This window comes from Lagenorhynchus albirostris, chromosome 8, assembly GCF_949774975.1.
Source record: "Lagenorhynchus albirostris chromosome 8, mLagAlb1.1, whole genome shotgun sequence".
Lineage (NCBI taxonomy): Eukaryota > Metazoa > Chordata > Mammalia > Artiodactyla > Delphinidae > Lagenorhynchus > Lagenorhynchus albirostris.
The window spans coordinates 24,016,156-24,030,202 of NC_083102.1; the positions used below are offsets into that span (position 1 = coordinate 24,016,156).

The 14,047-nt window shown below is 45.7% G+C and overlaps 1 protein-coding gene across 1 annotated transcript in view; it reads right to left on the bottom strand.

Annotated features, from left to right (window-relative positions):
* The window catches only part of SND1 (staphylococcal nuclease and tudor domain containing 1), a 417,876-nt gene extending 409,729 nt beyond the window's left edge, over positions 1–8,147 (bottom strand). Inside the window, exon 1 of the mRNA XM_060156765.1 lies at positions 7,845–8,147. Coding sequence (XP_060012748.1) covers positions 7,845–7,922 — 78 coding nt within the window. The 5' untranslated portion in view covers positions 7,923–8,147. The remainder of the gene's footprint in view (positions 1–7,844) is intronic.
* Positions 8,148–14,047: the final 5,900 nt, after the last annotated feature.

The following is a 14,047-nucleotide window of genomic DNA, read 5'->3' on the forward strand; positions in this document are numbered from 1 at the left end:
TGCAAATAGAAGGAAAAGTGGCAAATGAGTGTTAAAATGAGCATATGGCCTAAATCAGGCATATAAAACAACTCCTCAGCTGTCAGTTATGACCTAGGAATAGGGTCTCGGAGTCACTGTAAATGGACCCCTGAGGACGTCAGCCTAATATTGAGCTACAGATTAAAAGCAATGCAAAGTGTCCTGGGAGCCATCAAGACAAGTACTAAAAAGAAAAAAAGAAGCTACTAACCCCTCTCGTATAAAATTCAGAGGCACTGGCCCCAAAAACATACACTTCTTTTGTCATTTATGTCCTGCCCCTTCAACTACATACAGCACAGGAGTTAAACAAGATCAGTGGGTCTCAAATGCCAGCCCCTGGATGAATCCCAAACGGACTCTTTCAGAATCACTTAGGAGTGGCTTTTTTAAAATACGTATTCCCGGGAATTCCCCGCTCGTCCGGTAGTTAGGACTCCACGCTTCCACCGCAGGGAACTAAGATCCGCGTGGTGCGCGGCGCAGCGGGGGAAAAAAAAGAATAAAATACGGATTCCCAAACCACACTTGCAGAGATTCTAATCCAGTGCCTCAGAACGGCCTTCTAGGTGGTCCTGATGCAACGACCTGTTTAGAAAATCACTGGCCTCCTTCTCTCTCTCTAAATCTACTCCGAGAAAGGATGTAAGAAAGCTTACAATAAAAAATAAACTGAAGAAACCATGGGAGGAACTACCAAGAATAGATTAAGATGATTCCTATACTAGCACATGAAATGGAAGTGGGAAAGATCTGCAAGACAATGAGAATGATCTAAAGGAAGACGCTTTGGCCTCAGAGTGTGAAAACCAGAGCTCAGAACACAACCAAGCCGCATGCTCCTGCCAGACTCCCACAAACAAGAGCAGGATCAGAATAAACTCTCCCCGTGAGTTACAGGTTCCCTGAGTGTCCTCTTCAACCCCACCCTTCGCAGGTCTAGACCTGCTGCCCCAGGAGAATGGCTGGGTGTTTGGAAGCAGAGGTGAGACTGCATAAATAAAACCCACTGGTACCATGTTCTTCTGGGTCCCAAGCAATCACTCCCACTAGCCTATCCCGACACCACCGCTGAAGCCAGGAATCTCCATGGCTCAATTCCATCTACCCTCCAGCCGCTCCAGTGTCTGATCACTTAGTCTGCTTCAAATTCTAACTCTGGTCTTCCACATTAGAAAACCATAATTCAACTAATCTACCTTCTCAAAACAAAACAAAACGAAAAACAAGCAATGGGAACAGAAAATATGTCTCCTGCAGGATAAGCAGCAATTCAAAGTGAAGACTACCAGAAGGCATAAGATTTCTCAGCTTTGATGCATGCCTGAAAGACACGTGACATAGGGCTTCCTTCTTATACATTTGCAGCCTTTGGGGGCTGTAAGGAGCTTAGAGACGATGAGTCCAACCACTTCATTTAAGAGAAAAGAAAAGAGCCTGAGAGGCAGACTACCTTACCCCACAGCACACAGCTGCAGAACAGCAGCATCTGGCCTAGAACCTGTGTCCCCTTAATCCCAGGTCCATGATCTCTCTCCTCTTCCAGGTTGCTTCCCAGGGACAATGTTAATGCATTGGATTTATTAACTTGAAGCACAGTTTCCCAAATCTCCTCAATTCCCCCTATTACACATGAGGTTGGTGTTACAAGACCATCCCGAGCAGGCTACTTCCCACATAAAGAGAACGCAAAGCACCTCAAACTGTGTTAAGGCATAAAGAGAGAGGAGATGGTGCCTTAAAGTCTCCGTCATAAGCATGTAAATGGAGAAAATGTGCCAAGCCCAGTTTATATCAGAGACTGAACATCTCAAAAATGACATCTGAGAGTGTCATCTAAATTTTCATTAGGTTTATTTTCCCTGTAAGTTGCTTAACTTCCTAATTTTTAAAAAAGGCCAACTGAAATCTCTGGGGGTTTTTTTCCTAAACATTAGAGCTAAGTGAGAAAAACGTGACATTAATTTATCATATTGAGTCTCACGGAAAGTAAGTGAATCCCCACAACACTCCATCTGCATCAAATGTTCACAACCTGTGATTCTGCATCAATTTCCGCTGTACGAACAAAAAGCATACATCAGTCTCCCAAGAGAGGAATTAGCAACAGAAACTGGGGCGGGGCAGTGGGAGGACCTGGGTGGGTATCCATCTCCAAACAAGAAATCAGAGGAAAAGCTACCTAAGCCCAGAAAGATTTGAATCCCTTTACTTCATTCCTTGTCCCTGATAAGGAAAAAAATTTCCTGCAATATTTAGCTATGCTCTCCCTTGAAAAAATGAAACAAAATAAATCCAAAGACCAGATTCCAAAGGATATCTACTGAACACCCTGCTAGAACCATACGTATCAGCTGGACTGCTAGCCCGTGCTGATAAGTAAGTTTCGCAACAGGCCTTAGAACCTTCTTACTGGGATTCAAAAACCTGGTCAATTTTCTCTTCTGAACTTACTGATGAAAACTAAAATGTTCACTTATTTCCCAAATTTCACTCCCCAAGTAAACTGGGGCATAGACGCGCCAAATCATTTGCCTCGTTATTACCAGCACTGAACACTACCCCACCTCAGGAGCTCCCACTCCTGTTAATGAGCCACACTGCTCATGAGCTCTTCTCTCCTGACCATTAGTTTGAGCTCTGAAGCATGCTACTTCGCTTTTCACCATCACTGTTACCTAAAGCTTGCTACGTTAAAAGTGTTGTCAGAGGCCAGAGCTACTACATTCCAGGCAGTAAAAAAATGATGTCAGGAGCATAAACACTGACAGGTTCTAGCTGCTATGTAACTCTTGCTAAGCCTGCTCTTGGCATTTATCTTCTCATCCAGGTCCCGTCCACTGAAAGGTGGGTACCTTGGGAATACACAGGATTGGCTGATAGGAAGTCAGGAAACCTTAGTCTTGGGACTTCCCTGGTGGTCCAGCGGTTAAGACTCTGCACTCCCAATGCAGGGGGCATTGCAGGGTTCCATCCCTGGTCAGGGAACTAGATCCCGCATGCCGCAGCTAAAGATTCCACATGCCACAACTAAAGATCCCACGTGCCACAACTAAGACCCAAATAAATAAATAAATCTTAAAAAAAAAAACAAACCTTAGTCTTGGCCCTGTAAGAAACATGAATATGACCAAGAGCAAGTATTTTTTTAATCAATCTCTCATCAGTTATATTTATTCAGTAGACTTAATGTCTGCTACTGATCTCACCAGGATACCAGAACACCCATCACCTCTGCTGCCTTTCCACCTTTTATCACCGTAAAACACATATATTAATAGCTCAGGTTAAACCCATACCATTTATGTGAAACAATGAACTTGAAGAAACTGAAGAGCTACTATAAAAATTCTGAAAATAATCACCAATGGAGACCCCTAGGACCTTTGCACTTGCTGTTCCCTCTGCCAGGAACTCTTCCCCTATGGCTGGTTCTTTGATGTCCATCAGATCTCAGCTTAGGGAAGCCTTTCCTATCTAAAGGAGCCACCCCTCCCTTCCTCCCAACCACTCTGTCCCATTCCCCTACCGGAAATCACTATCTTATACTATCATCTTCTTGTTTACTTGTCGATTGTCTATCTCCTCTATGAACCCGTAAGGGCAGGAATCTGATTTACTTTTTTACCACTGTTTCTCTAATACCCAGACAGTGCTTGACACAGATGATCAATAAAATTCGTTCAGGAAAGGAAATATGATTGTTCATCATTCTATATCATTAGTTAGTACATGGCAGCAGCCACTGTTAGCATGACTAGAGCCAGATGGACGCTTCCTTTTCATACAGGAAAAACGACATAAAGTCTTTAAGACATAGCAAAAACTTAGTGCTCCTTTACTTACAATTTTGATTGAAAGCTACCATGCTCACATGCTGGGAAGTGGGCAATTTTAAGACTAGAGGGAAAAGCCTTCCATCCTATTCCACCCACTTCTTTGCAAATGGCCCTACTAAAATATTCTTATTCGGCTACCTTGTCCCTTTGAACAGTAGAATAAGAGTGTTTTAAGCAGCTTAGCAAAGGTGTTTTTCTTTCACAGTCTGCAAGAGCTAAGTGCACATAGGAAGGAACAGATTAATAGACTACTACTCTATCCCCACTACACTCTGGAAAGACACATACTTCTTAGCTCAGAAATGTAGGAAACACTTAGCTATAATGATCTAAATTATAGGCAGCATTTCCTACAAGCTGTACACTGGAGAAATTTCCACTAAGCTACTCACCAGGAAGCCTACATCCCGCTTCACAACAACCTGGCAGCACAATTCCTGTCAAAGGAGGAAATTGTGGCCAACTCCTCCTTTAGGTGTCCCAAGGCTTAGGCATCGAGTGGTAATCTTGGTTCTTAGCATAAAACCAAAGACTGGCAGAGGGATCCTTTTCCCCTTTTAAATGGGGCAGGGTGAAATGGGAATTGAGATTTGGCCTTCCACACCATAAGCAGGATAAGATATGCTGCTTCCATGGCTGCTTCTGATAAGCACAGAAGATTCAAGAACTGCGGTGGCTTTATCCTGCTATGTGCTCCTGCTTGAAAAGACATGCAGACATAAGATAGGAGGGTTAGAGTGAAGACTTCGAAAAGGGCTCTATCCCCAAGACAGAAGTAAATGGGGACAGCAAAACCAGCGAAAATAGCCATCTCTAAGTAGCTGCTAAGTGGGGTGACTGAATTTTATACTCAGTACCCTAAGACTTCTCCCAACCTCTATTTAACATGTGCTGACAATATTCTGATGCAGCTAAAGAAAGTCTAGTAATTACTCAAGAACCCCAGAGATAGAATCCTCTAGGGTTTTGAGAAAACATCTGATTTGACAGAGACATTTACTTTCCCAGGTCCTATTCTGTCTGCCCACACAATTGCCAGTCTTATCCCAACTCAAAAAATATACAAATCCACCTTCGGTTTTTCCATCATTCTCACTGCCTTCTCAGTAACAGAAGGGCCCCACAATGCTTGTGTCAACTTACTGCCGAGTTCCTCCTTCAACACATTCCAGAACCAGCTCTGTCCCTTGGCTCCCACTCTCAATAGCAGACGCAGCCTCTTCCGTCATTTAAAAAAAAACTGGGCAAATGCAAAAATTTTTTACAACTTCATTCTCAGTTCTTTCTTCTTCAACCTTAAAAGAAGGAATGCAGGACTTGCGAGGACGGCAAGGCAGAGACCAGAAGAAACTTGCACTTGCCACGGCCTTTCCATGGTTTTTTGGCCAAAAAAGAGGAAGGGTGAGTACTCTTCTTCACTGCAGCAAACCTCAACCCCAGACCTTCAGACCTTCAGCTCAGCCTGAGTCCAGACAAATCTCAGCCTGAAAGGCCCGCCTCTGGTTTGTCAGTTTCTGCCCCTCAACCCAAAGGCAAGCAAAGCAGTGGCCACTATTTTCCTATTCATCAAACTATTTCCTCCTCACTTTCCTCTGTCATAGAGCCCCATCTTCTCTTGCAGTTCTTACGAAGCAGTTCCTGGTACCACTGGAAACGATTACTCTCCAGGAAAATACAACTTTGCTTAGCAGAAGAACTTCACACAGAGCAATTGGCCAGGGGTCGATTTTTCATTCCAGACAGGCTTTGAAGCCTGGCACAATTCTGCCTGTCGCTCTGCAGTTCACCCAGCTTCCCTCACCTAATCCCTGCCTGGAACTCACCCACCCACCCCTTGCAGCTTGGTCACAGAAAAACAGCAGTATAGGTGACCCTACCACTCAATCTTCAAAACCTCCGTCCAACCCTAACGTGTCTTCCACACCACACTCCTTTGCACCTAAGGACCATAAGCACCAAATAAAGTCACTTAGCACAACAGCAGCTCCCGGACAAGACAGGAGGAACGTCTAATCTTTCCTTCGCTCAAATACAGTCAGCTTCACTTTCCTGCAATTTTGCGGCCATGCATCACCCGCCCTGCCCTCTGCTAACGACATGCCCTGTAGTCAGAGGCACTGTACTATGATGTTCAAGAACCTGTGCTTTAGCAGACGGGCCTGGGTTCAAGTCCCAGCTCTGCCTCTCATTACCAATTAAAAAGTACCTGTCCTGGGGTAAACTACTCTTTCTAAACCTCAGATTACATACCGGTAAAATGTAGCCAACGATCCTATCTACTTGTTAGGTATTATAAATGAGATAATACAAACAGAATACTCAGCTCAAGACATGAGCTTTAATAAACAAGTGATTGTTGATATTCAGTATCCTCGGGAGTAATCTGTGGGCAGACATCATCACCCCATAGAATCCAGATGCCCTGGAAACCTCCAGCATTTGTAGAAGCAAAAATATGTTCAGCTTCCTTCCACTCCCACCCCACAAATAAGGGGGGCCTTTAAGAAAAATTCAAGCCTTAGCAAAGGAAAAAACTCAGAAAGATTCACTCAGTGCTGCCAATTCCACTACCAGACCGCCAAGCACTGCTCTGTTCCTATGGTGAATGGAAAGATCAGTGCAAATGAAAAAGCTAATTTAAGAGGAGCTACTTCAGGATAATCCTTTCATAGGTCAAGTCAGTATTTCAAAGAGGTGAAAATATGTGGACCTTGGAAATTCCCTTCTCTTTCAGTTCCTGATAAATTCTGACTCTCCGTTTATGTGTAAATAAACAGGAAAGCAATATTGAAAATCCTAAGAATCTCAGCTGGAGGCAGAATATCGCCTAAGAAATGAATACATAAGCATCAGTGGGAAAAAAAAATCTTGAAATCTAATTCATACACACAAGCTGAAGAATACTTTAATCCTGTGAAAGACAGTAAACCACTGCAGAGCTTTGGGACAAAATCTCATAAAGAATATTTCCTGACGGAAAAGTCAGAATTGCAGTTTGAAATGCAATCTGGAAGTCTGCGGTCATCACAACCAGAAATTCTAGTAACAACCAAGAAGTGTCAGGTTCCAATATTAGGGAGTGTTGGGGGGAGGCCAATAGAGGGGACAATTGATAAAGAGAATTTATACTACAAAATTATCATGGAGCCGGGGGTAAATATTTTTTAATGACACTTGCAGGGTTTAAATTCACCATTCAAAGATGTAGGAAGGGGATATATAATCAGGCAGAATCTACGGTGTTACAGCAGTGGACTGGGAATCAGAACACTTGGGCTCTGGTCCTGGCTCCAATCCAAACCACCAGGTGACCTTAGGCAAGTCACTTGCCCTCTTCAAACTAGTCTCATCTGTAGTGAGGGAACAATAATGATCTTTAAGATTCCTACCGGCCTACCATCTTAAGAGTCAAAAAGAGGGGGAGCACAAATATGAGGAGCTCTCAGGACTACAGACTTGACACAAGAGGTGGAGGGAAAAGGACGGGAAATGAGGGCCAGAGCGCGAGAAAACTTGGCGTAAGTAACTGAGCGTCGGTGAAAATATAAAAGCTTCAAGAAGACCAAGTACTCCAGGAGTTCCATGGAAGAGTGGACGTCAGGATCTTGAAAAACTGCAAACTACTCAGCATATGCCAAAATGGACAGAGGACAGGGGGATCAGAGGACAGATACCAACAAATTATCCCCCTTAACCAATCACTAATCTATCTGTCCTGGTAAACAGCCAGGAGACTGAGTGCCGCGATCACGGAAATCACTGTGACCCCCCTAATGCCACGGTGTCCAGGAGGCAAGGCACCCAGGGGAGTCCGTATCGGCTTGCGTCTAGGGAGGGGATTCTGAGAACGGGTGAAAAGTGAGGAAAGGGGCAGAGAAAAGAGGATCTGGGAGACCATGCAGGCTGGCGGGAGGGGAAGGAGCCAGCGCCAGACTCCCGCACGGTGGTGGCCTGTGGGATCGGTGTCCCGGTCCCCGCTCTCACCATCTTGACGATGCCCCGCTGCACGGTGGGGACCGCGGGTCCCCCGGAGGAGCCGCCGCTCTGCGCGGAGGAGGCCATGTGTAGCAATGGAAAACCAGCGAGTAAGACGGTAGGCCGGCTTGGAGGTGTCAGTGTGGGTGTCGGTGTTGGTGAGAGGCCGCCGCGGAGAGGAGCAGGCGGGCGACCGGTTGTGGGCGATGGACGGGACGGACGCGCCGGGCGCTCACAGGAGCAGCAGCAGGACTGCCAGCGAAAGAGACGCGATCTCCGCCGCCGCTACACGTTCTACTCGCCGCGCAAGCGTGCCAGAGCGCCACTGCTCTCCGGCCAATTAGAGCCCAGAGCCCGCCGGACCCCAAGCCAATAGACACCCTGCTCGCGGAACCCCGCCCCTTGCTCCCCAAACCTGTGGAGAACTTCAGGAAGCGCTGAAAGAGCTGATTTGCGGTGATGGGCTAAGTCTGGGGCGGGACTTCCGGGGCAGCGGTAGTAGGTAGTGTCGGGAGGTGTAGTGGAAAGGAAAGGACACGTCAGCATCTGGCCGCGGGGCGCGGTGGGCCATGGGAGCCCCAAGGGCGGGGTCAGCCTCGCCCTCCGGCTTGGCCCCGCCCATTACGCCCAGCCCCGCGGGCCCCTGGGGAGCCCACGTGGAAGCCAGTTTTCCAGGAGGGCGCACCAGGGTTGGGGAGAGCGGACTGGGACCCCGAGCCAACGAGGCCGAATCCTAGCGGGATCTCAGTACTGGTGCACACCGACTTCCGACATTTTACCTCAGCTGAAAGTGTGGGAAGAACTTGGAAGAGTCTGAACGCCGTGAAACCTACCAATGTTGGCCTTGACACAGAACGTGGCCGCGCGCCCTCCCTGTAGTCGGGAGTGTATCTCGCTCGCATTTGTGTCTTCGGTGACTAGCACTTGTTAGGCACTTGATTAATGTTTTTTGGTGGAAAGAATAAATCTCTCTTACGGGGTGATATGTCTTGTGCGCCAGTGAAGTTGCTGAGAACCTTGCTAACACTCTCTCCGTTGACGCAGGGTGAAGAGCCACGCCTCCTCCAGCCGCCCATCCCTTCACCTAGCCCTAGTCTCTCTTTCGAGTAAAGTGATGGCGGGGTAGGGAGGCGCAGAGCAAAGACATATAAATGTTTACGTGAATGTTGAGAGGCAACTAATATTCGTCGAGTGCCCACTATGAGGAGCCAAGGATCTTACTTTCATGCCATTTAATTTTAATCTTGAAACTTGGTCCTACGCTGAGGACACTGTTTCCCCTGCAGCTCTTTTGAGAAGAGGTTATTCTCCCACGCTTCACCTTTCCCAAAGGCAAGTTTTGGGGTGAGCATCTTCCAAGATGCCTAGTGCCCCTTCCATACCATTAATTTGCCATCCTCGTCAAAAAAAAAAAAAGTCTCTGTGGTGGCTCATCCCACCTGATTATAGTACTCTCCTCCTCACTGGGGTTGTTGTCTTCTCTGCCCCAAATGCCACTTTGTCATTCATTGAAATTGACACCTGGTGCACACTCTTCTCCACCCAGTGATCCTGAGCGACTTTAACCTTTATGTGCCTGACTTATCCAATACCCTGGCGTTGACCTCATCTTTAGTGAACTTGACCTCTGCACCCGTTCAGCTACCTTCTTTAGGACAGATGAAGCATTACAACTGCTCCATAGCTGAAACTGTAAACTCAAACACCCCATTCTCTGATCATAATTGCTGTCCTTTCTCCCTTCTCACTAAGTTACTTCTTATACCTTGTATTAGTTATCTGTTGCTGTATAACAATTTACCCCAAAACTTAAGTATTAAAGCAATGAGCATTTATTATCTCACAGTTTTTGTCAGGAATCTAGGCAGGTCTTAGCTTCATGTTCCCTCACAAGGCTGGAATCAAGCCTGGAATCAATGGGAGCTTTGGTCTCATCTGAAGGTCCCATCTGACTAAGGGAGGATCTGCATTTAAGATCCCTCAGGCAGTCATTGGCAGGATTCAGGACCTCAGTTCCCTGCTATGTGGGTCTCCCCGTAGGGCACACAGCATGGTAACTGGTTTGCATCAGAGCAAGTGAGTGAGAGAGCGAGAGGGCAAGCACGAGTCTTTTTGAACCTAATCTCAGAAGTAACATCCCAGGACTTCCCTGGTGGTGCCGTCGTTAAGAATCCACCTGCCAATGCAGGGGACACAGGTTCTAGCCCTGGTCCGGGAAGATCCCACATGTTGCAGAGGAACTAAGCCCATGCGCCACAACTACTGAGCCAGCTCTCTAGAGCCCACGAGCCACAACTACTGAAGCCCACGTGCCACAACTACTGAAGCCCGTACGCCTAGAGCCCGTGCTCCGCAACAAGAGAAGCCACCGCAGTGACAAGCCCCCGCACCGATATGAAGAGTAGCCCCCGCTTGAATCTCCACTGGCCACAACAAAGACCCAACGCAGCCAAAAAAAAAAAAAAAAAAAAAAGTAACATCCCATCACTTGCCATATTCTACCGGTGCAGCCCACACTCAAAGGGAGGAGATTACACAGGGGCATGAATACCAGTAGATAGGATCACTGGGCATCATCTTAGAGGCTACCTATCACACACTGTTCTTTAAGTAGAATTCAAAGTCCCTGAACCTCTCTGTCCTCTTTATTTCAGCTCTTTTCTACTTTCTCCTGGTCCTTTAGACTCCATTATTTTTGCCCTTCTCCTTCCAGTATCCTTATCTCTAATCCCCATTTGTCTTCCACTGGACTCAACTGTCAAAACTGCAACTCTAGATCTCTCTGCCTTCTCCAAACCTACCACTTAGCTAGAGCAAACACTCAAAGATGCAGGTCATTGCCACACTAACAATTCACAGGCCCTCACACATTGCCTGGAATTTCTTCTGTTTCCTCAATCACTTTGGTCTCCAACTCCATTGGGTCTGGTGTGTCGTTGTTTAATTAAGACTATATTTTTAGAGCAGTTTTAGTTTCACAGCAAAACTGAGAGGAAGGTACAGAGATTTCTCCATATATTCCCTGCCCCCGCACAGGCATAGCCTCCCTCATTATCAACATCCCGTGGTCCGTTTGTTACAGTTGATGAACCTATATTGACACATCATAATCACTCAAAGTCCATAGTTTACGTTAGGGGTCACTCTTGGTGTTGTACATTCTATGGGTTTAGACAAATGTATAATGGACATATATCCATCAATATAGTATCACACAGTATTTTCCCTGCCCTAAAAATCCCTGGGTCTGTTTTACAACTGATGGGAACATACTTTATAACAAAGGGAGCTCTACGTAATGCACTGTGTTAACCTAAATGGAAGGAAAGTCCAAAAGGGAGAGGATATCTGTATGCGTATGGCTGATTCATTTTGTTGTGCAGTGGAGGCTAACACAACATTGGAAAGCAACCATACTCCAATAAAAATTAATTTTAAAAAAATCCCTGGGTCTGTTTTAAAGCTTCTCTGTTTTCCTCTTAACCCTGACTCCACTCTCTCCCACACTCTCCAATAGTGTAAAGCCTCCTACTTCGGAGGGATAATAAAAACCATCAAGAACTCCCTCCATACAAAGACTCAGACGTAGAGAATGGACTTGAGGGCACGGTGAGGCTGGGATGAAGTGAGAGTGGCATGGACTTATATACACTACCAAATGTAAAATAGGTAGCTAGAGGGAAGCAGCTGCATCGCATGGGGACATCAGCTCGGTGCTTTGTGACCACCTAGAGGGCTGGGATAGGGAGGGTGGGAAGGAGAGGCAAGAGGGAGGGGATATGCGGATATACGTATGCGTATAGCTGATTCACTTTGTTATACATCAGAAACTAACACACCTTTGTAAAGCAATTATACTCCAATAAAGATGTTAAAAAAAAAAAAGAACTCCCTCCATTTCCCACCACAAAAGCTAAAAACTTATCTTCCTTCTCATTCTTCTCCTTTTCTCCCTTGTTACAAAGAAAAAACTTCCTACTGCTTAGGCTAAACTCTCCGTCTATGTCGTGGATCCACCCCCTCCACCTTCTCAAGGGCGCTCAGATAATTCCCTCTCCTGTTTCATAGCCTCTCAGTTTATCCTGGATTCTTCTCATTAATATTTAAATATTCTCAAATGTCTTGCATAGTAAAAATAAATTAATTAAATTCATCTTTACTCCACATCCCTCTCCAGATAGCTCTCCTCCCTTCATAGGCAAACCCTCTCGGCGAAATTCTTTGTGTTTGTTGCCTCTACATCCTCACCCTGCATTCAGTCCTCAGCTCCCTGCACTCTGACTATTGCTCTTATCAACTTACTGAAACTGTTCTCTCGCAGGTCACTCATGAGTGACCTTCTTGTGACTACATTCAATGGACACTTTTCACATTGGGCAGTCACTTAACTGAGCTCTCCATAGCATTTGACATCGTACTCCTTGAAATGTCTCTTTCCTTCCCATGTTTCTTATATTCCTCCCATCTATCTCCATTGCAAATGACTCTCCTTTTGCCTACCCCTTAATATTGATGTTCCCCTTGGTTCTTTTCAAAGTGTCTTCTTTTCTAGTGCAAAACATTCTTCCTGAGACATCTAATCCATTCTCATGGCTGCATGCTAATGATTCCCAAATAGATAACTCCTGTTAAAATAACTCCCTTGCGCTCCAGACCCATATGTACAATGATACTCTGGATATCTTCCCGTGGCTGTCACCTTGGGAATTCAAATTCAACATGTCTCACAAGGAGCTCATTATCTTTCCTCCCTAGCCTCCTCTTCCCTAGTATGTGTCTCAGCCCAAATAATGAAATAATGGTAATGAGAAAAGCTACCCAGTCACAAGCCAGAAATCTGGAGATCGTCTGTGACTCCTCTCTCTACCTCATTCCTTAATTCTTAGTCAATCTCGGAAATCTGTTAGATCTACAGCAGTGCAGTGTAGCACATAAGCCCGACCTGGAGCAAGACCGCCTGGGTTCACATCCCAACAGGATATAACCTTGAGCAGGCTGTGTGGTATCTCTGTTCCATGGATTTCTCCTCTGTAAAATAAAGATGATAATAGGACTTACCTCCTAGGGTTGTTCTGGTCTTGAGGACTGTATGCGTTAGTATATGCTAAACGCATAGAACACTGCCTGGATATATGTGTTAAATTTGCTGTGATTATTATTAAGTATCTCCTGTTGCTTAAGCCTGACATATTTTCACCCGGGTCGCTGCACTAGGCTTATAATAGAGCTCCCTGACATCAGGGAGCTTCCTTTACCTACACCCCACCCATTCTTCCTACTGCAGCCTAAGTGATATTTCTAAAATGCAGATATGATCAGGTCTTTCTACGCCCTAAGCCCCTCCCGTGATTTCTCTACACCAGCTCTTCTCTCACAGCTCTACCCTTCCACAGTGTGCCCAGGCCAAGTGAACTTGGTTTTGGCCATTCAAGACCACACTCCTTGGCCTCCAGGGCTTTGTGCCTACTTTTCTGTCTGCCTGGAGCACTCTTTCCATCCCTCTTTCCTCCTCCCTGCCCTGACTCACTTCCCCTGTTTCCCCATCCTTCAACTCCCCACTTAGAAATCAGAATGTCTCCCCTGGAAGGCATTGGGAAGAATGCCTTTCCTCAGGGTAGGATTGTTTTGTTTTTTCTCCTACTCTTGGTCTGTTAGAGCACTTATGAGATTGTAGTATCATTGTCTCTTTCCCTTTGAAAATGTCATTAGACTGTGTCTAATTTCCTTACAGTGGAATTCTGAGGCCATGCCTGGCACAGACAGCTGCTCAGTATATATCTGTGAATAAGTGAATGACAGGGACTTCCCTGGTGGTCCAATGGTTAAGACTCCACGCTTCCACTGCAGACAGCACAGACTTTGATCCCTGGTCGGCGAACTAGGATCCTGCAGGCTGTTCGGCACAGCCAAATAAAATACAACAAAATAAATGAATGACAGAAAAGTATTATCATATTCATTTCACCTGTAAGGAACTATAGATTCAAGTAGGATGTTTGTTGAAGGTCACATGGCTAGAGGATTAGTAGAGAAGGGATTTGACACTAGTTCTTGTGACTCTAAAACTCATGTTCACTCTGCCATTAGTAATGGAAGGAGACTTAGAAAACCTTAGAGGTGACTCCTGTGTGTGGAGAACATGAACACATACCGCCCCCCCCACACACACAACCTAGAGATGGACAAGATTCATTTAAACAAACAAACAAACA